At 40.2% G+C, this 26,112-nt stretch overlaps 1 protein-coding gene across 1 annotated transcript in view; it reads left to right on the plus strand.

Annotated features, from left to right (window-relative positions):
- LOC134533132 (very long chain fatty acid elongase AAEL008004) overlaps positions 1–26,112 on the plus strand; it is a 139,388-nt gene that overhangs the window by 48,690 nt on the left and 64,586 nt on the right. The window contains exon 2 of the mRNA XM_063370413.1: positions 10,409–10,559. Within this exon, the coding sequence (XP_063226483.1) occupies positions 10,499–10,559 (61 nt within the window). The 5' untranslated portion in view covers positions 10,409–10,498. The remainder of the gene's footprint in view (positions 1–10,408; positions 10,560–26,112) is intronic.

Here is a 26,112-nt window from a genome sequence, read left to right on the forward strand (position 1 = left end):
GTACCTCGACCTTGTCTTGCCTTTGGTGACTATGGGACTCATGAAATAATTTCAAAATTTCACATAACTAGTACTTTAAAAAGAGAGTTAACCTTGCTTAACGCCCTGTTGCGGAATCGTTAACGTTTGCAAGTGGAAGCCATTGCAACAGGCACCGTTCTTAAGTGGGCTTCTGCAATCTTTTACTGATGTGTTCGTAAATTTGGTCGGTAAATACCTTTTTGGACGCTCATAACCACACATTTTTTCCTTCTTGCCTTGTCTCCTCTGCGGTGAATTACTAGATACCAGTTTACACACGGACACAAACATATTTAAGGATTGTTCGTAATATCCCTAAATAATGTGGTCGCTCTTGGGATGACTGAAAATGAACATTTGCGAACGTGTAGTTGGGTTATGTGGTTTTCCGTTCCTGAATGTGTTTATGTTTATGTTTGAGTTTGGTAGTCAGTTAAAAAAAAACTTTGTCTTGATGTTAATATCTTTTTTTTCTTTTTAAATTTTTAGCGTTATAACATTTTAAGACACCCTATTGGTGGAGGAATCGATTATGGACTACACTGAGGAGGCAGTCTAGTATTTGCCGTTTACTGATGGAGAACATATGTCAGGCGTGCACGAGCCGGTACTCGAACCCAGACCTCGCGAGTGCGAGAGAGTTTTTCCCTCTGCGCCATCTCGCTCGATCATACTGAAACCCTTAAAGACTCCGCCTTCAGTGTGCAGAGGCTTCAGAAGAAACCACACGTTCTGAAAACTGCCCAACATATCCTATTGGTGTCTGTTTACGGAGAAAAATAAATTTAAAAATGCGCTGACGGCGGATGGGAAGTTCTATTTCCGTTTTTTTTTTTTTTATTTTTTTTAACTGAAATTTTGGAAGAGTGAAAAGGGCTTAGAACGCGTTATTTTCAGAGTAATTTTTAGTCATGAAACACCCGGTACAGATTATTGAAAGCGCCCGAGGACCTTGAATTACACCTTTTACCTTTATTTCTCTGAAATAATGTTATCGTTACCGTTCAAATATCATAGTTATCCTAACGCACGACGTGAAGACTGCGCGCCAGTCCAGAGCCTTGCGCTTAGAGGCGCCTCTGAACCGGCGCGAAGTCTTGCATTTGGCAACAGTGAGACGTAAGTGGTAAGTGTAACATTACATGGCGGAGAAATGAAGATAATGTTGTAATGCGAGTCCCTTGATCGCTGTCAAGAATCTGTACCGGGTTTTTGGTATCCCTAAAAAATCATTCTGAAAACACTTGTTTTAGCCATTTTCTCTCTTTTAAAAATACAGATCCGAACCGACTTACGGAAACAGAACTACTCCAGCGTATTCTTAAATGTTCTTCGTAAGCAGACAACACTCGGATATCTTGAACAGTTTTCAAATCGCGTGTTTTCTTCTGAAACTCTGCACACTGTGTGTCTAGGTAGAGGCGGGCCGTAACTGCACGTTCCATTAAGAAATGTAGACCTACTTCATATTTTGTATAATTTTGCGTATTATTTTTAAAATGGTCCTGTTCGAATTTAAAAAAAAATAATTGGTTTTCTGTAAAGTCGGTTTACGGACGATAGTTTAACGTGACAACGTCATGACAAAACATTGATGAAATGATTGCATACTTTTATGAATAAAATTGAATAATTTTTATTGAATTATCACTATTTTGTATGGATACAATGGAGTGAAATGAAATCTAAAATTTAATTGATAAATTTACTTTTATTTGCACTCATTAATTCAAATATGTTTATTACTTTAACGAACAGATTAATTTAACTATAACTTTTATACATGTTTGCTATTTAACTTCTTCCAATCTGTGTAATTCTGTTGATAAGACGATTATAGGAAAAGTAGGAAACGAATGGGAGTGTTTCAAGTTTAATGTGCCTCGAAAAAGTCAAATCGATAGTTGTTCCAATCGAGTGGAAGAGAGATAGATGCGGCGCAAGCGTACAATGAGCGTAACGGGACAATGAGTCATCCTTTTTCGTGCGTGCAGCCGGCGTTCATCGATTTATTAGACGTTGTCACGTCAAAAATGAGAACTTTACTACACGGTCCTGATTAAATTCCTGAAATGGGTTCATTGGCTATTGGATGTGCATTGGCGTTAGGAACTATTCCAACGTTTGAATGGTAGTTATTTCGGCGGAATTTGGGGTTGTGGAGGGGGGGGGGGGGCGGTACATGTGAGCTAGTCTTTCAATACAGTACTCGCCAATGATGTGTAGCATCTAACTTCGTTAACGAGCAAATGCATGGTTGCCGTGTTGCAAAACCACTTATAATACGAAAGTCTGACAGGAAATTCAACGTGCAGTCCTTTAAAATAATGCCGAGCGTGATAAATATATACGCAAATTGTGTTTTCAGCTACATTCCTTGACGCGAATCACACATATTTTACGCACCCGCCATTAGAATAAGTTGCCGGAGCAGCTGCGTCGACTGTCGAATCATTCGATCTGCAGACCGAAATCTTAAACTATATAACGAAACGGCTCCTATAAAAGGAAAAAAAAAGAAAAAAAACTTGGAAAAATGCGAAACTCCGGCTTTGGGGCTTATTTTCGACAAGGAATTTTATTAAAATAGTTCCCATTTTTTTTTTTAATTCATCAAATATTTTATACTATATCCGACCCTGGGTCCAGGGGGCCCGTAATCGAATGTGGGGGGCAATTGTTCCCGTGTCGCCGGGCGACCAGCCTCCCCGTGGGTTGTCTGGGACTGCTGGGGAGCGTGAGGGGCGAGGGGCCCGCCGACTGTGTGTCAAGGCCTGCCTCCGACCCAGATCCCCGCGCGCGCGCACCGCTCCGCCAGTAATCGATCCGCCCCCGGGGGAGACTGGTCCATGGGAAGCCTTCTTTTCACACACGAGAGAGACAAACGCTCGATCGTGCATCTTCGGTTTGTTTTTTTTTGGTTCATTGTAAATAAATATGGCGGTATTGATAAAAGGATACTAATGGTCAATTAGGTTAGGTTAGCTACATTATAAATACTTTAAAACATCGTGGACGGTTGATTTGGTTAGGATAGCTACATTAAAGATACGGAAAAAAAAGTATGAACTTCGGGGAACTTCGGTTTTTTGCTCTCTCGTCTGTGAAAAGAAGGCTTCCCTGGTCCATAGCCTGCGCCCCGCGCCGCTTACCGTGGGCCATATCGATGTATCGCTCCTCATACATGCTGACGAATAATTGCACCCAAAGAATACATTAACTACACACGTTTTCTTAGTTTTTTTTTCTTACACGGGAAGATAGAATGCACCGCACGAACAACTTCCGTAAGATCGCCATCATGGTAAACACTAACTCAAAAGTATTCTGTTTACGTTTTACACGTTGCGGCCCGTAGATTTTAAATTGGGAGTAAATACCAAACTCACTACACTATTTAAATTCATAATACGTACAAATTTGGTTTTCGTGTTTTAAAATGTGTACTTTCATTCACTGTTCGCAGTAAACTGTTGGTCACACAGTGCTTGCACAGAAATCCAGGTTTTTTTTTTTTTTTTTTTTTCAGGTGGATAGATTCCTCCTCCTTTTAAAGCACAGTAGTTGTCATCTGTACGACGTGGTCGCCGACTGACCCTACGCTGCAATATCATGGCCATAGTTACTGCGATGCCCCACCTGTTTGAGCTCTTGTTTGATGAGCCGGAAAGGTCCAGGTTGTTTCATTTCACGTCCAAACTGCCGAAGGCGATGGTGAAGTGACTTGTTGTTTCTCTTCGCCTAGTTTGCCTCCCCTCCCTCTGCATTTCCCCAATTCCTCCCAATCATGCCCACGTCATTCATCTTCCTGTGGAGGCGGCTGGGGTACAACCCAGCCTCGGGGGGTTTATTGCTCAATCAGTTTATGGGTTACAGCTCTGAGGGATTGTACGCTTTGGCGCTGTATGTGGCGCTGGCAAACTGCTTGGTTACTTTGTCTGTTTTCGTAGAAATGCTGACGCGGAAATATTTTTTCGCCAAGAAATTTAACTATAAAAGATGAGTAATATGTATAGAAGTACCGGAAATCCGTCCGGGAAGAAAAATAAATATAACCCATAAATAAAGTGGAAACACTTACTATTTAAAAATGTGCAGTGGCAATTCGATCACCGCACTTGTCTTCATGCTCGTGACCAGAACGTGTGCAAATAATATTCCATCTGTAATCATTTTCTTTACAATGCAAGTATGTCTCCAACTTAATGGTGGCATTAATTATTAGGAGTAAATTATTCGTTCCTATTTTTTTTAAATCTTGATTTGTGACTGCGAACCGGAGTCCATTCCATTATGTTTTTGAATACCACTCATTAAAAAAAAATGGAGCGTTAGGTTGTGTAATTACTAGCAATCTGTAGCATAAAAAATCACTTAACTAAGCGTGCAATTAATATAAAGTTAGTAATTCTTATCAATGGTAAGCCTCGTGTAGCTGGCAGCGATATGCTATCATTTTGTAAAAAAAATCGCAGGCAGTTATGAAAACTTGTACATCTGAATCGAACGCATGCTGTTCGTAAAGTTAAGACTTACCCATAAGAGAACAAAGTAAAATTATTTCACAAAGAAATAACTCGTGGTTAATTTTTTACTTGCTGGCATTAAGATAAAATTCCCTCCGCTAACTACTGTTAGATAGGAGGGGAAATATTTTACTCTTGGTTAGGTATTTATTTGTCCTTATAGTTTCTGTGCATATATAATTCGTAATGGGGGGGAAAACTAAGCAGTTCCAGGCTTCATAAAAAAAATTCTTACTAACAAGCTCACTGGACACGTCCCGAGTTTGAGTTTATTCAAGGTGCAGTTACACTGGGCGGGTAACACTTACTTGAAAAGTCGCTGCGTTTCTCTTAATCTCTCGGAGAATTGGGCACACTCAGTCTCGCATGCCCCGGCATAGACCAAGCTCCTGGTAAACCTGGTAAAGCGGTATTTACCGCCATTTACGTGAACACGCTCCGCCGCCAGGTGACGTAACGGTGCTCGCGTTTTTCGCCCCGCACACCACGTCTTGAAGGTCACACAGACTTCTGCACGAGACTCCCAATGGGCGCTCCACGTTATGTAATACGTGAAAAGGTATTCGCCTTGGATAAAGTGCAGAAATGCGTGTCGCAGCAAACACTCGCGGAAACCGCCCGCGTGCAAGCACGGTGCTGTGTCTCCGCCCGGTCGCTCAAGCTATCCTGATTGAACACTGTGTGTCCCCCCCCTCCCCCCTCCCCCCCCTCCCCCCCTCCCACTCTCACCCTTGCGCGCACTCGCTATCGGCGCGCCACCGACGGGAAATAGTTCCGACAGACTATCACACTGTTTACACACTAAATAACACTAATAACTATAAAAATAATTCTACGACCATAAACAACTGAAATAACGACATATAAAAATACATAAATCCTAAATTTACCAACAAAAAAAAAACACTTTAAATAATATAACATCACAGTTTAGGTTTTTTACAGTCTTAAAGCTTCTGCTCAATTCTCTGTCGAGCTTCACTGTTCATACCAACGTTGGCATAAACGCACCCCGGGAAATTTCTGACCTAGTCAAATTAAAAATAACAGAAACAAACTTATAAACTAAATAAGTTGCATGATAAAAGAAAACCAATAACTATTAGTGTGACATACCAATGATTAGGTCACTTTCCAAAATAGTTATTTCTATGCTAGTTATTTACTCTAGTGCTAACAGCAAGCGTCAATCGGTGTGCTTGTGAACAAAAAAAAATAGACGAGTTAGCGAGTCCTTTAAAAGTAACCGCTACAGTGGATTTATTTTTTAAAAGGTAATATTTTAAGTTTGTTTTGAGAAGGAGCGAAATTGAAAGAGTTGTTCAACATGTAAAAACGAAAAAGTTATGTTTTAAAATTAATTTAGAAACAGATTTTTATTTTACACAACCGGGACTATCACACAATTTAAAAAAAAAAAAGCCACAGTGCGAAGGAAAAGATCTGAATAATTTTAGGAAACGCTACGTTTGTTTTATGTGTGATGGTTGAGATCATCTTATTCTCAAATTCGAAACTAGAATTATATTTGTATATTGTTCATTTTAACTGGTGGTAAATCCTTAATCATCTTTGGTATTGTCTATATGGATGAATTTATGAAGTTTTTTCCGGCTTTATAGGTTCTAGTGAATTTACATTCATCGTATATTTTTTATTCGGATCTCGTTCCTCGAATGTTACAGTTATCGATTACTAAGGGATTTTTATGGTAATTTTTTTTATGGTAAATCGTGTGTAAACAACTTTCGGTACGCCTCCAAGTGCGACACGCTCTTGGTATATTTTTCCCGTTTGAAGGGCCGTTCGGAGATGGTAAATAAGTACTCTGCGGGCTAGGCGATGTTTGTGCAATAACTGGTCGCCTACACATTGTGTGAAACCCTCCCCCTCCCCCCCCCCCCCCACTCCCAATCCTTGTACACCTGAAACACTGTTTGGTCTCCTCTCTTTCAAGACTCGGCTAGCTCTCCCCACGACTGGCCGGAAATAGGTCAACCCTCCTCTTTTCCTCCCTCCCTTTTTTTTATTCGTCTGTTTTTACGAACAGAACCTCTCCTTTTCCACGCGGCGTTCCAGCCGTGACGTCATGGCGGGCACCTGGCTCCCGGAGTGTACTACCCGACCGAAAAACATCGTGACGGCGGGACTAGGGGAAAAACATCTCTCCCGCGCCAAACCTGCGCTCTATGCACACTTTCTCGTCATCTGCAATACGGTGTTACTTCGCGTGGTCTGCGTTCCACGCGGACAGCCATGACTGACCATAAACCCCGTCAAATCACACTATGCATGTTTCCCGCGTGGTTGAAACCCAGCTCGTTGGAACCCAGCTCGCCTACTCGGCCACACTAAAAACCACGAGATTTAAAAAAAACTGCTCTGTACATACAAGTGGGACCTGTTTACCAGGGGCGCAACAACAGGGGGGGGGGGCAAGGGTATTTTGCCCCCCTCCCCCCTCTGAAACCTTGAAGTGAGGGCAAACGGGGGCAAAGAAAGTGCTTTGTAATCAATTCTTAGATAATAAAACTGCTTAAATAGCACCATTTTCCACCTTGAAATACAAATTTTCCCGGGGGAGGACCCCCGGACCGCTTCAATAGGAGGGATCGATTGATTCTTTATAAAAAAAAGTATATTGCCTTTGGAAATTTAGTTGTAGCGCCCCTGCTGTTTACGAAAAGCATTTTAAGGATTCGCTGAGAATCTGTGGGATCCGCAAGGGAGGTCCGCGAAATTTCGCGTGGTGGTTTTGGGGGGGGTGGTGGTTATGAAATGCGCGTGGATTTTAACGGACACTTATATCTTTGAATAGGGCGCTTGAATGTTTTATAGATACTGCTCATATTTTGGCCTGAATGCACACAGCAAGCAGAAAACTACAAATATTTACAAAAATGTATTCCGTAAGACATAGTTTTGTCGTTCACGTTTATCAATCCTGTTTTCACAGTCACGGATTTTGCAGGCGCGAGCCGACCTCCTCAGTCAGAGGGACGTCTTAATTCCTGAAGAGGGGTTTGGACCCCTTGTCCCCCCCCCCCGGATTAACCAATGCGTTGAGGGCGGATGAGTAGTTATGTTTTCGTATTTCGTTTTTAAACTATTTTTAGAAGAGCGAAAATTGTCAATACGCGTGGTTTCAGAATTTGTAGGCATGAAACACCCGGTGCAGAGTCTTGAAAGCACTCGTGGGACTTGCATTGCATCTTAATCTTCATTTCTTCGCCATATAATGTTACGGTTACCGTTAAACTATCATAGTTTGTCCTGTGGATGATGCGAAGGCGTAGACTGCGCGCCACTCCACACACAGCCTTGCGCTCAGAGGACACTGCTCTATAAGCATGAGCAAGCATATGCCTCTCTCACCATCATACACCTCTGACTGGTTGGATCTGAGACACGCAGAGGCCGTCTCCTAACCTGGGAACCTCCCAAACATCACTCTCGGGGAGGGGGGGGGGGATGCGTTAACGTGTAATTACAGCCAAACATTCAGATAAATCGCCTGCCAGAATTCGAACACGATTTTTTTTGCAAGTATGCAACGTGGCGGACGTTGCTGTGGTAGGATATTTTTTTTTTATTTTTTAAATTATGGTTTCGGAACAGTAATAAGTTTTTTTCTTGTAGGGGGCGGTTTTTTTTTATTACTTTTCACATTTCGTTATACTCTTTCAGACAGTATGTAATTTCCGTGTAAAAATAAATAAAACTCGGGTCATTAAAAAATTTCCTACAAGGACGTACAGAATTCTAAGAGAAGTTACAAAACGAATAAACATTTATCTTGACATTTATAATATATATATTTTTTTTTCAACCGTCAGAAAATGCGTGTACAGGGTGGCCACCAAACCGGGAAAACGGGAAAAACCGGGAATATGTCGGGAATTTGAAAGGGCCCGGGTAAAACCGGGATACTGTCTGGAATTTTATTTCTTTCCTGGGCAAATGCTGCGGTGTAAATTCGCACAACTTATATAAGACGTACATCGCGGCGTCTGATAATCACGCGGCAAATCTGTACAGTGTCATGTTGGCAGCGACTGTAGTGTTCCCAGGCGTGTCATGTTTCTTCTTTCCTCATAGACGCAATACGTCACTAAGAGGCGGAGGGGGAGGGGGAATATGAACCGCACTACGGCGTGCAACACGGGGTGTTGTTCTAATTTGTTCTGTTCAGTACAAGTCTTCGAGCGGTTTTAGTCTTACGCTGTGCAGTTTGTTAGGAAGCTATTGCGGCAATGTCTACTAGGTATTCCTGTCGTTATGAGTCTTGAGGTTCCATGGGCTACTGAGGATGCGAAAGACAGAACTTGTGCGAGATGCAAGATATGCAATAAAAGTTTCAAGATCGATACGATGGGTAGGGGAGCATTTACAAGCCATGCCAAATCTAAGAATTACAATAGAGTTATAAATAACCAATCAAGAAACCTGCATGTTACAGAATTTTGTTTCCACTCAACCTGCTCAGGTTGAAGCCCACGCTTCCTGTAACAAAGTTTTATTAGTACTTTAATTTATACTAGTAGCTTCCAACGGTTTAGCGGTGTTATAAACTACGACGTCTTGTAATCCATCGCTTATCAATAAACTGTCAAATATGTCCAGTAACTAACGACACTGCACGTTTTTTTATGAATATTCGCAGCGTGTTGAGGCCGGCCGATAAACCTTCCGCATTAACTTACCTTTAACGTCGGTAATGCTATGTCCACTTAAAATTTGTAAAATAATAATACTAAACATATAATCATTATGTACACCAGAACCCCGATTTCACGAACACCGTATTTAACGAAGCAGTGATTTTACGAGTACATTCTCGGGAACCGTAAAAAAATTGGAAATTTTGACCAAAATGTGAAAAACAGAAAAAAATATTTTAAAAAAAACGCAATGAAAGATCATATATACCGAATAAAAGCATGTTGGACCTCCTGCGGTCACCAGCAAAGCATAAACACGACCCAATGCGTGGTGCAACTGCTACATCGCTTCGTTATTGCTCGCGCGAGAGGCGGGACGTGGAATGTTAGAAGAAAGGAAGGGGGAAATGCGGGGGATGACAGACAGCAGCCAGTGTGTTTCCTGCGTGGGGAATAAGTGGCGTAGCTCCTTTTTTTATGCTGTGTGAAGCGACCTTTTTCTATCAACTCACGGGAAAAGATAATTGCTTGAGCTGTCAAAATAAACATCGCTGCGACAGTTAAAACAAGACGCGGGCGAGCATCCGGTAGGTCGATGTGTGTATCTACTCGAAAAACATTTCTCAATTCATGACACTAATAAGATTCCTTATAACTTACACGTATAGCCTGATGTTTTCAGCCTGATCCATGCAAGTTCTTTAGCCACGTTTTGAATGAAAACAACCACCAGCCGGCCAGTGCTGTGCCCTGTTTAATACGCACAAAATATACCAAATATATTTGGTTCAAAAAAAAAAAAAAAAGAACCTCAGGGAACTTAGGGCAATAAAAGTCAAAATAATGAGTGATGCCTTAAAACAGACCGCTCTCATAGACGAAGAAATTTTAAAACACAAAAAAGGTTAAAGTTATGTGGCAAATATATATTTAGTAAACTGCCACCTGTTTTTTTAGTTGGGTATGTATCACATTTTGTGCATTTTTGTTTTATATTTAGTACTATACAGTTCCGTGTTTTAAAATGTGTGCTTTGTATCATGTATTACAAAAAACATGTCATTTTGTATATATATTGCAAAACCTGGAAAATCTTGAAAATACCTGGAAAAACCTGGAAAAAACCTGGAATTTTTTATCAGAAATATAGTGGCCACCCTGGTGTAGCTAACTAAAGGTGTGTTCTATTTTTTGTTGCAGGTGTGGCCGTGGTCTCCAAACCGGACGCGTGACGTCATCGAGTTGTTCCTAGTGCGACTCCGCGCCCCCGCGTGAACAGTTCCTGCAGCCATGGCGCACCTGGTGAGCGACATCATCCACGGCTACCACGACATCCTGGACAACCGCAGCGGTGAGTGCACCTTACCGCCTTTCTGCTAGAGGTGTAAAAGTCACGAAAAAAAAGCGTACCCGTATGTATTCGTTACTATAACAATTAGTACTCGTTACTTCTGATACCGCATAACATGCTATGTTATGTTACAGCAACGAATCGAGTCGTATTGCGTACGCGTACAGTATGACGTCGCGTAAATAATAATAAATAGAATATATACAATTAACAATATTTGATAATTAACAGTTTTTGTTAACCAAGAAACAATTAAATCTCATTAGAGCGGCTTTATTATATGCAAGAAAATACTTTCTTAAGTTTTTTCTGTTCCAATCTCAAACTTTTTCTACACACACAATACCTTTAATAAACAGTAAAAAACTTGGACGACGAATTTCCAAATTATACTTTACTTAATAAACTAACATCGTTCTTTGTAACGTACGTTTTTAAATTCATCGAATAAGCGCGTGCATGCGTGAAACATACGAAAAATGTGAGTGACGAGATGCAGCCGTGTGTAACGTTTCGTTACTCGTTACTAGATGGCGCACCCGTTACTCAGTACCGAATACATAAGGTTTGCTACAGCTCTACTTTCTGCACCGTACAGTATTCACTTAACTGGGTTCCATCCGTTCGATTTACTCTCTCTACACGTGGATGCAATTCAATGACTGGATTCAATTAAAATAGAAAATGTTTATTGGAAGCCATTTAATACAATTCTTCACTTCAAACATTTCCTCCCATTCACAAAAAAATAAAGTTTCCAGCTCCAATTGGGGGACACTTAAAACTAAAATTACAAGGCTCTGTGTGTTTGTGTTTTAATTTTTCCTTGATGAATTTTCAGCCCGAGTTTAATTGAAATCAGACTTATCGTTAATATACTATGAACTAATTATCAGAACTTTCAAAATGTTCCGCATTGAAAAAATATAAAACTCAATATTAAAAGCGGTTTTTCATTCCTGCACATGTATTAAGTTGAACATACTGACTGGATTGACTACAATTATTAAGAATTTCAAAAAAATGAAATATCGCATTAATGACTTCTTGCCTAGTTTGGGATTTTGAATTTAGAAGCGACATAGCAATTGATTTCATTAGCGAGTGTTGGCCTTAACATGCTATTGATTGTATGCGTCGTACGCGCACAGCCTTCGGGCGGTAGGAAAGAAAATGGCAACTCATTAAAAATAATACACCATATTTCCGATGGAGGGGTTGGGATGGGGGAATAACGCCTTCGGTCTTTTTAAGCCATTTTATATTAGCATTTTTGTTATAATGGAGAAAGTTATTTTTTTATTATCGACTGAGAGCGGAAGCCTTTATAATATTTTTCTAACTTGCTCGTCTCAGGGAAAAATTTCCCATTTGAACTTTCATAACCGTATACAAAAAGTCTCTTTCGAAATTACAAATTTTTGCAAGCTAATAATTTTTAACTAAGTCCGTGACAAAAATAATTACGTTGCTATTGCAGAATTCTAACTTCACAATGAATTGCAAAATGTGCTTTTTTTTATCGTGAAAATAATTTTTTTAGACCTTATAAGCTAATATAGTTTTATCATATACGTCATTTAAGTTTTTTTTTTGTAAATTTAAAATTGTGACTTTCAATAACTTATTTACATTTTAAGAAAATACTTCACTTTGGGATATTGTATTTTTTTCTAATTTTGAATTTTATGAAGAAACATTTAGAAAATAGAACTGTCGAAGTAAGTCATATTTATACCCTGAAACTTATAGTGAAACAACGACTTGGTTAGTCAGACACAACTTTTAATTAATACTATTTTCCGAAAAAAATTCTACCTAAAAAAAGTAACAAATAAGTGTGGAATAGATGTATGTGCCAGAGATACACAGAGTAATTTGCATTGTTTAGGAATTGCATCAAGCATAAAAATAATGATATGAAAATGCAATAACTCAACATGGCGGGCGTAGAAAAGTTTTAAGGTTGTGTGTGCTACGCGCTCTTGTTTGATCCAGTGAAACACGCACGTCCGAACTGCAGACGTATGCGGTACATAACTGTGTACTTGGAGGATGCGGGCACTGCCTCATTGCCTAAGAGAAGGCGTGGTTTGTGTTGCGCAGACAGCGTTGGGACGATGATGCACTTCTTTGTTTACTTCAGTCAGCTGTTAATTATTATCCTTCATTTGGACTTCTGTCGAGTGGTTCGTGATCTGCTCTTGTCAGGGACGAACTCATGTTTCATTCTTTTCATTTCTTTATTTGTACATAAGAGCGTACAACAATGCTACGGGACTTCGTCTTGGTTACATCTGCATATTGTTTTTACTTAGTCACTAGTTATCAGCCTGAAAATGATAATGATGTGGTAACTTTTAGTGGACAATGTACGTTTGTTCTGCTTATGGTCATCAAAATTGCAAAATGTTTTGCTAGACAGAGAAAGAGGGCTATAAACTAAAGACGGTTAACAACTACTAAATTATTTTGTTTCGAGACATGTACAATGGTTTTAAAATAGGCATAACTTATTATTCTCGCCGCTGAGTGTGTGTTTTTTTTTTTTTTTTTTTTTTCGTGCGGGCTCGAGACGCAATCCAATTTCTGTTGCTGCTGCGCTCATGTGTTTTTTTTGGCGAGGCTAATCACAGCAGTGTGTTTGGGTCGCCTGTAATGTGTTGTGTACGTTCCCCTCGAACATGGCTTGATACGGGTGTCCTCAAGTTGTTGCTCCCCGTCACGTACAGTTTCCCCTCGGCTCGGTGTTTGCTTGCAGCCGGCAGATAGTCGGTCGTCCGAGCAACAAGATGCTGCGCAATGCCCAGCGAAGTTGACACAGTGCCGTGACGGGCGGGGCATGGGCGGGCGGCGAGATGGCATGTTCGCAGTAACTCGCACGCATTTCATAGTTCAGGAGACGGAGGAACCGCCAAATACAGGGTTCACTGCCATGTACCCGACCCGTGGGTTTTGAATTTTTTTTTTTGTCAATAAAACCCAAATTTAAAATATATATATATTTCTTGACCCACTTGAGTATTTTCAATACTAATATAAATAAAATTAGAATTACGAAAATTAACATCTTACAACTTAGCATAAATAACACTTAACAAAGTACACATACATTACAGATGAACACAAAAGTACAAAAAAAAACAGGCTGATTTCGGCTTTTTATAAATAACCCCTTAGAAATTCACACAAGTATTAAATCCGTTTTGAAAAACTTAAGAGTGTGGACTAAATAAAAGGATTTCGATAGCCTTAATACTGTTATGATCGCGCTTGGCTGCAGTGCTTGGCGTCGCCGCGCTCGTTCGGCCTGTCCGCGCCCCCTTCCACCCGCATCCTCTACCTGGTATCTCGTGTCATACTATCGCGCGACATCCTGACCGTCCCAGCGCGCACCTGCCTCAGATCGAGTTACTTAAAAGAGGCCGCACTGCGGAATAAAAAGAATCAGACATGTTTATCGGCGCGTTTTGTGGGAACCCGATGCTTGTTGCGTTTATCGGCGTTCTTTGAGCAGCCGCCGCGTCCTTCGACAGGACTCACGACGCATTTCTGGACATTTCGACGGCGAAGGTCGCGCGATATCTCGGAGACATGCCCGATTGTTCTGGACGGGAACCCAAGGGCTATATAAGGAGGTTGGGCCGACCTTCGAGTCAGTCAGAGTTCAGTGGGGAGTTCTCCCACGGCGGAGTTTCCGGGCGATAGTGCCGCGGGTGCGGCAGAGTGGCGAAGTCCTTGGACGAAGGTTCCAGGGCAGAGAGTCTGAGTGAGTGAGTGGAGTCGGGAGTTCCGCGGCGGAGTTTCCGGGAGATAGTGCCGCGGGTGCGGCAGAGTGGCGAAGTCCTTGGACGAAGGTTCCAGGGCAGGGAGTGAGTGAGTTCAGTGGAGTCGGGAGTTTCCGGGCGATAGAGTCGCGGGCGCGGCGGAGTTCCGAGTGAAGTGGCGAGCGAGTCGTCGTGTGGGATCTCGGCGAAGAGTGTGACGGCGGCGGCGGCGGCGGAGTGCGGCGACGGAGTCCCGCGGCGGAGACCCACGAGGGGTGCTGCGACGAGAGTTGCGTCGGAAGTGCGGCCCAGCGAGGTGTGTGAAACGAGTGACTGGGGAATTTACATTTATTTACGTGTAATTAATTATCTGCCAATTTAGAAGATTATTTGTAAGTGACAAGTAGTGGTAATAAATAAAACTGTGTGTGTGTGAAATAAAATCTATTAATTGGGCTATCCTTTACGAACCCGCAGGTAAATCGTAACAATACTAACAAATTTATTGTTTCAAATAGCATTTCCGGAAAACTCACCAAAATTAAAAGATTTTTATGGAAGAAAAAAATCTAGATAATGTCAGAAAAACGTGATTTCATTGAAAAATGCAGAAAACCCACCTGCAAAAAAGCCCGGACGTTTGCCAACCCTGTCAAATAATTCTACTTCTGCTGCCACTGCTCTTAAACTGTCATCCTATATATTGGGCGCAAAACACGCTGACCTTAACTTAAAAAAAAAAAAAAGTTTTGACAAATATTATGTAAAAGTTATTACTTGGAAGTATATTTCCGTGACGAATACATTTCGCATCTACACGTCACCAGTTATTATTAAATCACTACAGATTTACTAACTACTTTTCCCTTACCCATCGTCCTGCTCATCATTCTAAAAGATATTTAATTATGGTAAGCACCAATAGAAAAAATTCGTGGATATAAATAAATGACTATGATGTAGTTTTGCGGACCATTGCAAACGTTTTTGCTTATCGCAGAATATTTAGCGTGCAGAACTTCAGATTAAAAAAAATAGTGTAATTTTTAAGAGCGGTGTGGTTTCGTGGTCGTGTGGTCCAAATAAAATTTGTTTTGTTTCAAAATGAATAATATTATTCAGGTTTATGTAATAATTTTGCAGTTTTTGGAAAATAAAACGTTCCCTAATATACCCCCGTCGTGTAATTTAGCCCATAAACGCCCTCTGGAGATTTTCCATCTATAAATCTCATGCTATCAGTCAGGAAGTTGTTTGAATTTCCAATTTACTGTGATTATCTTGTTCATTCCTCACTCACTCACTCACTCACTCACTCACTCACTCACTCACTCACTCACTCACTCACTCGGTGAGTTTCGACTGACAAACTTCAGCTGCAGGTTCATCAGGACAAAATAAGTTGAAAACATCAATACGACTTAAGGTCCGTTATGCTTCCCAAGGTTGGTATACGTCTTTGACCCAAGGCTGGTATTGGTATACGTCTTTGAAGTTGGGTACTGAACAACATTTTTAATTGGAAATAACAGAAAAAGTATTCGAAATAAAAACGCTTAGCGTCTGAATTATGTTTAATTGAACGAAGCTCTACAACCATTGCGAATTTTGTCGCTGCAGCGAAATTGGAGTGACACTTATTTCCACATATTTTCGTGGGGTGTTACTACCGCCATTATTTATAATAAATTATATATGTATAACATTTTGAGCCTACGATGGTATTAGGGATTAGGGACCATGAAACAAAAAAAAACCTGAGTAGTAACTATTGTAACGACTGGAATATAAAGTCTTTCCATCGAAATCTACCTAAAAGGTGTAATGATCCCATTTCGGTTCTAACTGAAAATACGTTTATTTTGAAAACTTTTTTAACCATTTGCATTCCGCGTAAAGCAAACCAAGAGAGAAGAACAGCAAAACAATCACAATATCAGCCTACTGTTAAATTCTGTTCGTAAACAGGTGAAACTTTGAAATCCGGAGCAGGTTTTAATTCGCGCGCGTTTCTTTTGAAGATTTTTTTTTTTTTTTGTGGTTTGTAGTTTGTGGGTTAGAGTCCCAGTTAGGGCCTTGCAGTATTTTTATTTGGTAAGTCGTCGCCAGCTAAGTCTTTCGACATTATACGAAAAGTTTTATATCCTAAAAAAAAATCATTATGCTCTCCGCTCCAAATAATAGGAATATCATTTCCAAGTTCTGTAGCCGTGCTGACATTAAATCGATAGAACATTATCAGTTTATTAAACAAAAACAGGTTTAATTTTGTTGTAGCTATCTAGTGTGTAACTTTCTAACGTAGTTGTATTCGCGAAAGTGCCCTGGGAATTGCAACGTTACTGTGCTGATTGTCCCCTTCGTGTGGAAGTGCGCTGCGTTAGATAGCCACGTGTTGTGGAGTGGACTACTTCGTAACACTTCCTACTCGGTTAACTAAAAAAAAAAAAAAGTATGTCAGACAACGTAATCAGGAGATCAAGTCATAACGGCAAGCAAATGATTATGTAGCTGGTTTCTCCGCCAGATAATGAGGTGTGCTGAGGCATTATTATTTGACTTTTTGGACTTGAATTTGTGTCCCAAAGCAGTCGTTCTCTGTTAGTCATGTAATATGAAGTCGGTTAAATCCATGTAATATGAAGTCGGTTGCTCGACCCCCCCCCCCCCCCTTTTCCTTCCTCACGTTTCATTCTTCCAATATCACCACCCCAATTCTCCTTGAATGAATTTGGGGCTAAGTTTCTTTTGACGATCGAATAACCCGGCAGAGCTGGCAAGGAATACAAATCAAGTTTTCTTGTGGTGACCCGCCGAAAGCATCATTCTGAGAATATTATATACATAAAATTATATTAAATTCATATGCGGTAAGCAAATTTTACCGTCTTGTTCAATCATGTGTATTGTTTTGCTTGTTTATGTACTCGTTTGGCCAGTCATAGGATCATTCCAGGTCTTTGGTAAATCTCTTTTCAGTTGACAGAGCTTTATTGTCTTAGTGTCAGATGCAGTTAATCCTTTCCCTAATTTTTCGTGCGGTCTCGTGTTTTTCTGTATAATTCTTGATGCAACATTTTTATATTTCTCAACCTATCTTCCCAGCTTGCTCATCCATCTTCCTGTAAATTCGGTCCTCCAAAAGCATAAATTTTTTTTTCTGACAATTGTCTAATGTCTGGGTCTTACATTGCCTACTTTGCTAGTCTCTCAGTTCTTGTTTCAACGCCGCATACTGTCAAGCCACTAGTTGGAATTAATTTCCAGCGAATGGTGTGCATATTACTAAAACATCCGACTTGATCTAGTTGTGTGGTTGCAAGTCGTGGTTTGGGGTGGTTGACGCGCAGCAGTCGGTGCGTGGTTGATTCGAGTTGGGGGGGGGGGGGTTTACGCTGTGGTCGAGTGGTCAGATTGCATCCTCCATCCCCCTCCCCTTTTCAACCAAGACGAACTGGGTTCGATTCTTGGCGGGATAAAATCAGGATTTTAATCGAATCGAGGAGGAAACATGGTAGACGTTTCTATGAGCCGGTGGGGTTTTAGAGAGGCACGACCATGTCTCTCCCTCCCTCTTCACTACCATTTTTAATTCTGTCATCCCTCATAGTTCCTGAATACCTAAAGCGGACGTGACGTGGACCACTGATTCGTTTGTCCTGTCACCAAGAAACTGGTGGAATTTAAACCATTTGGACTTGCTCCGGCTTCGCTCGTTCGTATTGTAATTTTTTTTTTAACGGGGGAAAGAACTAGTTACTATAACACTAAACCACGCTCTGTGACGAAGCAAAGTAGCGCTTGAAGACAAAGGTTATGTCTCCTTAGAAGTAAAAATTTAATATTACATGCTCTTGAAAAACATGGCAAGAAAAAATATTCACAGAATAATTCCAAATTTTCATTTACCGGATTAAACATTTCTGATACATTAAAAAAATAATATATAAAGTGCTCTATAGCGTATAACTGGCAACAGAGCACACTGAAATGGGTAACGCTAATGGTAGAAATCGTGCGTTGGAAAGTGGGTGTAAATGCTCATTTAAACGCACACTGCAAACTTAAGTTTGATACACTCTGTACCATGAGTGACTGGGAGACAAGAAATGGATGAGCTCGTTACGTCACTCCATATTCCCTCGTCCGTAGCGTTCACTTCACGAAGTACGTCATGGGAAGGACAAGTCGGTGGATTTGCAAAGCAGTTAGCACCTTGCATGCTCTGTGTGTGTATACACTTGACACGAAACGTCGAACACAAATACCGGTGTTGGTTTTCCGTGAATTCGCAACCTTCGTAGTCGCAAGGTTTATCTGCGGCGGTGAACATATAATGTTTTCCTGCTGCCTTCAAAAGGAGTTGGTGTATTATCGTTGACCTTGGAAGAAATATTTTTAAATCTCAAATCTTTTGAGCGTTTGCCACATCGGCTCCCAAGTTTGGAAGGGGAAGGTCGGTACCCAAAGTACTGAAACTGAACCGATTTAATTTATTTATTTCTGGTATTTAAATATGGGTTTTGTTGCGCATCTAATAAGGAAAAAAAGTAATACGAATTATTAAATATTTGTTTTTTAACAGTCACGGTATGAAGACCCAATATTCGTATAACGTTTTATTAATATTATACATTTTAATCACAAAAAATATTTAACTTCACATTTCGATTGAAAACAAATGGGGTGTGGCTGTCTCATGGACACGGCCCGTGTGTTGTACGTGAATACCTGTACGTAACAGGCAATATTTTCTATACAAAATATAAAATACGCTATTTTATGTATGTTATAATCATGAACACTAAGAAGTCGCGTTTATGCCGACATTATATATTTTTGATTATTTATTATCTATATTTTAACACCATATATATTCACTGTAACTATTTTACTCTAATGTTTTATATATTCGATCGATAGATTTTGACGAGAGCTGACGATTGAAACTCAAACGAACTTCGGTAACTTCTCCGGGTCAAAAGTTATACTAAATGGAAATCTCGAAACGCAGCAAAATGACCTCAAAATGGCGGCGCTTCCCCCTCCATCGTAAAATGATTTACGATGTTCATATTCCACACACATTCATTTTCGCGGTACAATTATACAAATTTAATAGTTTCTTCTACTGACCACTTCATCTTCTTGAGTATAATTGAGCACACACACACACTGAGCTTTCCTCCGCTTGACTGCTCCGGTTCACACGGGTAAATTATACTGATTGGTTGAAAATGCAATGGTTGGGTAAGGAGAGTGAGCGAGATACTGACCAAATGTTCTACCCCACTCGATTTTACAAACTCCTAGCTGTAGTATATTTTTCCAAGTACTTTCACAACTGTCCACACGATGATAGTAGTTTGACTCTTCTTACTTCCCTTGAAGTGTACCCTGCCCGAGTAATCGCGTTGTAAGGCTGGGTTACACTGGGCCGGTAATCTAATAGATTGGCGAGCGGACGAGAAAATCACGAACGAGATTGAGGATTCACGCCAGACAAAACAGCGAGTTCAGCAGATGCACTTGTGTGTAGCTGCGGACATGCACTCCACTAAGGAACTCTACTGAAACGTAGTCGTCATACTTTTTCCCAGTCAAGGGCGGGTGAGGTGTGGTTGTGGGGGGGGGGGGGGGGGCTACTAGTCTGCCCACTTTTCATTCCACAGAATCGAGCTCACTCGCAGTTTTACAGAACCACTCGGACCAAACTGTTCCGTTCAGTGCAGTTGCGAAACAGGACATAAAAAAAGTCTGATCGGTCTTAGAATATTTACAAATGTATGGTCTCAAATGCCAAACGTTGTTTCGTGAAATAACTTTGACATCAGCTGATTTAGGCTTGTTCTCTGTGTGTTTGTTTTTTTGACGTGACAACGTCTAATAAATCGATGAACGCCGGCTGCACGCACGAAAAATTGTCCCGTAACGCACTTTGTCCCGTTACGCGGTGTCTGGTTACGCTCATTGTACGCTTGCGCCGCATCTATCTCTCTTCCACTCGATTGGAACAACCATCGATTTGACTTTTTCGAGGCACATTAAACTTGAAACACTCCCATTCGTTTCCTACTTTTCCTATCATCGTTCTATCCTTAACAGAATAACACAGATTGGAAGAATTTAAGTAGCAAACATGTATAAAAGTTATAGTTATAATAATCTCTTCGTTAAAGTAATGAAAAAAATATTTGAATTAATGAGTGCAAATAAAAGTAAATTTATCAATCAAATTGTAGATTTCATTTCACTTCTTCTTTGTATCCAAACAAAATAGTGATAATTCAATAAAAATGATTCAACTTTATTCATAAAAGTATGCAATCATTTCATCAATTATTTGTTATGACGTTGTCACGTTAAACTATCGTCCGTAAACCGACTTTACAAAACAATTTTTTTTTAAATTCTTAATTTGCATTCTTGAATTTTTTTTCCATGACTAAACAGTGCAAAGCTGCAATGGCGTATGCCCAAGAAATTGTATTAAATCACTAAGTTTTAAGTATCTGAATAAACATAAATTTACCCTCATAGTGAACGTCCTCTGGAGCTACGCTTGTCGCGCGCGCAAACTCGGGGGGACGTCGGAGCGTCTCCGTGCCGTGGCCGAAGTGCGGAATGCATTGCAGATTCGTAGCACGCCTGGTCGACCGTAAAGCTCGCTGCACCGACTACGTGGCAGTGACGCAGTGCAACTGCAGCTGCGCGCTCCTGCAGTGAAGCAGGCACGCAGGAGAGAAGCGGCGCAGCTTTGGCGGCTTCCAGACGAGGATTCCGACCCGTGCTCCCGAATGTACTCCCGCCACCAGGTGTCCGACAGTGCATTTGCAACTCCACGCGACGCGAGTTCGAGGGACCCGACTCACTCGGGAGTTGGTACCCCAGCTGAGTCGAACTGAAATCGATGTATTGCAAAATCGCAGTCTTTCTACGCAGTAAAATCGTCGTTAGTGCAATAAACACAAATAATTGAGAATATTTTGTTAAAAACGGTCCTGTATATTCGAACGGAATTTTCAGCTTTCTGTTCCTATACGAATATTTATATATTTATATATGTGTGTATATATATGTGTGTGTATGTGTGTTTGAAAATTATGGTATGTCGAACTCTCAAATGGTTGTTTCTCTTTTGATCCTATTGTGTTAAAACGATTGAGTAGTGATCTTAAGGCATTACATAATTATTAGAAACGTAAAACTTTTTTTTTTATGCGTAACATTGTAACTCTCGGTACACGGCATTTGGTAGGAGTAATTTCGCGAATTAATGGTTTTATCAATTTTTACAAGATGAGCAGTATTTTAATAACATTCATTGTCGAAAACCTGGTCCAAATCCAGGGTTTAGTATTTTTTCCGTGTATTTGATCGCTTTTATCGGAGCCGTTTCATTACATAGTTTAAAATTTCATTCTGCAAATCGAATGATTCGATAGTCGACGTAGCTTCTCTGGCAGCGAATTCTAGCGCTGGGTACGGAAAATGCATGTGATTCGCGTCAAGAAATGTAGTTGAAACACGATTTGCTTGTACATTGATCACGCTCGGGTGCTATTCTAGAGAATTCTACGGTAAATATTTCGTGTCCCGAGTTTCGTTATTACGTGTGTAGGTATTTGCAACACGAGAACACGTGCATTCGCTCGTTACACCGAGGTTAGGTGTTGCACATCTTCTGGCCAGCACTTGAAGGACACCAGGGGTGCCCACAAGGGGGGGGGGGGTAACAACGCAGACTGCGTCATTAAAATTTCAGGGGGGGGGGGGGGTGTTTGTCAAAAGACGAGAATATGTATATATATAATTTACATAATTATAGCTTCTAATGTGAAAATACGTTTCTGGTGCTTTGATAATTGAAAGGGATCTTGTATAAAAAAATTGGCAACCCCGCACTTTCCTCAACAAAAGCAGTTTGGCATCTGTCGGTTCAGGATGGTCCCTATCCCCGCTTCGACAATAAGTGCACACACGCATATGACCAAAATTATTATTATTAGAAAATTAGTTTTAATTAATGCAAAATGTGACAAAAGATAATACTAAAAAAGTATAATATTATAAAATCATTGAGAAAATAGCACAAAAAAATTCGGGGGGGGGGGGGGCATCATTAGGTAAGGGGGGGGGGTGAGTCATAGTGTTCGGGGGGGGGGGGGCACCTCTGAGGACACGATCACAAGTTTCCTTCTTTTTTACTTGTTCGTGCGGAGGGGCGGAGTCTGCGGCCGCGGTTGGACTTTCGCGTGATTGTCACGTGTCGCTGACCCGGGGCCCGGCCTCGGAGGCCGAAGACTTGTAGCGGCGGTCGATACGCGACCACTGGCGGCGGCTGGGGGCGGCTGGGGGCGGCTGGGGGCGGCCTCCCCCTCCCCCCTCCCTCCACCCGGCCCAACCACCTCGGGGCCATCCTGTCTCCACCCATTCCTGTCGACCTTGCCAAGTAATCCGCGAAGTACGTAATTTGCTTGGTCTAAACACCTTGAAAAAATTTGGTGAGCAATTTAGTAACGTGTATTTTTTTTTACTTTTTTTAAATTTATTTTCAACATAAATGTCATAATTTGGTTATTTCAATAATGAATTCATAAATTTAAAATTGCTTTTATAATATCGTATTGAAGTGTTTTCAGAATTTTCCCTTTTCTTCTGTTATTTTTCAGACAGCTCCAAGGATGAGCGACCAAAATTTCAAAAGGGTGTGCCACCGTTGGGTGATCAAAAATTCTATAATTATTTTCAGAATTACTCTATGGAGTATATTTCCTAAAATGCCAATATCTATAATGTAAAATGTGGTCTAGTTGGGCGCCGTGAAAACTCTATAAAGTACTAGTGCTGTGATTGTGTATGTAGCACAACTACTAACCTCTACAGAATATTAACTAAAATATGTCTTGTTATGTTGATAGTGAAAATAAATTATTCTCAAGTTGTATGTACTGGTGTAGTTTGACTCAGTGTGAATACCAAACAATAAAATGTCGTATAATTCCTTAGCAGTATGTCTCCTTCTCTTTGGTGTAAGTATTCTGACCTTAAAATCAACAAATATAAGTAGTGTGTTTAAAAGCATTAACTTCTCTATGACTGCTGATCTCAGTGTAATAAAAACTAATTATTCTTTCAAGACAATCCAAGCTAAATATTTCTGTCTATCTGGTTTAACATACACATGATATGTAAGTATGGTTATCAATCGGAAAAATAAAATATAATGAAAATTTAACTTTTTACTAGGGTCAAAATCATGGTTGTATGGGTGACAATACTCTTTTGCAACATATCCAACTGTAACATGAAAAGTGACAGTCAATGATTAGCAAGCAACATACAAATACCTTTGAGACAATTATTCATGTTTAAATAGGTTTTTCATTAAACAAAATTTCAATATCCGTTATACTTAAATGTCTTTCAGAACTAATTACGTTTTACGTAATTGTATCACTGAATAATAGTTTGGTTATCAGTCAATATTTTAAATATTATTGAAACACATTTTAACTGGCAAATTAGTCTTTTCTTTGTTTTTACTAGCTCAGTCTCTTTCGGTAGATCAAACTGTCTCAAGACTTCTGGACCTGGGGCTATTCTTTAAACATTCAAGACAATTAATGACTTTAACAGATTTTAACTTTGATATCGTACATATTACTGATCAATGTCAGTTAACCAGGTCCAGTATGTACAAGCTACAAGTCTTTACGTAGTTAAGTAGTATTAAGTTGTTTTTGCGAGTTTCAAATTAGGTCTTGATCGTAAACATCATAGTTTAAGATATCTTGCCATTAAAATAGGACAGGTAACTTCTCGCTGTTCTTGTTAATTCGGGGATGGGGCAAACAAACCTCGTCGCGTCGTTACAATACCAAGAGGCTGTGGAAAACCTCTCCGAACCCCTGTCTCTCCTCCGATGTTGCTGGTTAGATCTCACTCTCCTCCGATGTCGCTGGTTGGGTCTCCGTCTCGATGCACCTCCTCTCGTGCTGCTGGTACTCCAGCAGGACTGGCGTCGGTCACCTGGAGTCGTCTAGAAGGATGATGTCCTCCGGTACACCGTCTACGATGCCGTCTACCGCTGTCGAACTCATTCCATCTCGAAGATTGATATTCCTTTTCTTCTTTTCTTCTTAATTCGTCGTTGATCCAGTTCTATTTATGCTGTTAGTCAAAACTTATCGTCGTCGTCGATTCTTTAGTAGAGCTTCGAACATCGGTAACTACCTCTTCTTCATTGTGTAGTTCCGGTATTTATTATAAAATCATCAATTTCACGTAGATTCTAGCTATTCAGTCGTCGTACCAATGTTTTACGTGATATTCTTACATTCATTTATGACTAAATCACGGAGCTCTTTCTCTCTAATCCTTCTCCCATGATAGTAGAACAGAAACTCAAGTTCCAATTTGTTTCAAACAGTCAAAGCTTTCTCTATTGAACACTCTCCGAAATCACACTGGAAATACTAAATTCTTTAAATAAAATATATGCGCAGTCGAGCGTCCAATCACATATACTCTTTCCTCAGTAATGACCCAAAAACAATATTAAAAGGTGTAAGCTCATTTCCTATTCGTCGCCGTTTAACAAATGTTTGCAAAGACATTTCATAAAATTATTACTTAGATAAAACATGAAAATACTTAAAGAGTAAAACCAAATTGACCTGACCATAGAGATACAATACTGGTAAATATAATTCATAACAGGACTAAGACAAAGTCATAGAGGTAAGAAGTAAAATAATAAACATAAAATTCATTTCTATTGAGGGCTTCTCAAATACCTCTATAGAATAGTCCCCTTCAGAAATGTGACTAACGAACTATACTCTGATATAGGTCTTAGGACCATTTCTCATCATACAAACATCTCATCTATATTCTAATTATTTGCAGAAAATTTACATTTCATATTATTGACCTTATTTACATACTTACTTGCAAACATAGAGTATTGTCACCGATATATGTCTTCAAACGGACATATGTGTAACAGTGTATACTATTCTACAGGAGTGTAATATTTCCTCAACTGCGTTATATTATAGTGTCCTATTACTTGTTTCGTTTTAATGTCAGACAGTTCGTAACAGTTACTTCTAATAATCTTCGTGATCATATATGGTCCATCGAAGAGTAGAAATAGCTTCTTAGTAACGTACTTCCAAAATTGGCTTACTGGATTCGTTCTCTTGAGTACTAAATCTCCACAATTAAAACTCATCTTGCTGGAATCTTTCTGGTATTTTCTCCGAAGATCCGCCGTGGATGTCAACTTGGCTGCGACCAACTCTTCAGTTTCCTTCTGTATCTCGACTAATTCTTTATCTTCTGCGGCCAGAGCTTCATCGTGATGTCTCGGTAGTAACGATGACGGTATTATCAATGATCTTTTTCCTGTTAACGCTTCATATGGAGTAACACTGGTAGAACTGTGTACAGTATTATTCAAAATGCATTCAATGAACGTTAATTTACTCATCCAGTTCTGCTGTGTATCGTGGCAGAATGTCCGCAACATATTACCAAGTGTGCGCATTTGTCTCTCCACAGGATTACTCTGCGGGTGTCTCACCGAAGACGTGGTGGGTACGATTTGCAGTTTTCTGAGTCCTTCTTGCCAAACTTGACTCATGAATTGTGTGGCATGATCTGAAATAATTTTCTCCGGTCGACCCACTTCCGCGATAAACTGTTTAACTTTCTGGAATACTATCTTGCTGGTGGCATTGACTATGGGATACAACTTGGTGTATTTTGTAAATAAATCT

The sequence above is a fragment of the Bacillus rossius genome, chromosome 6, assembly GCF_032445375.1.
Source record: "Bacillus rossius redtenbacheri isolate Brsri chromosome 6, Brsri_v3, whole genome shotgun sequence".
In the NCBI taxonomy this organism is placed as follows: domain Eukaryota; kingdom Metazoa; phylum Arthropoda; class Insecta; order Phasmatodea; family Bacillidae; genus Bacillus; species Bacillus rossius.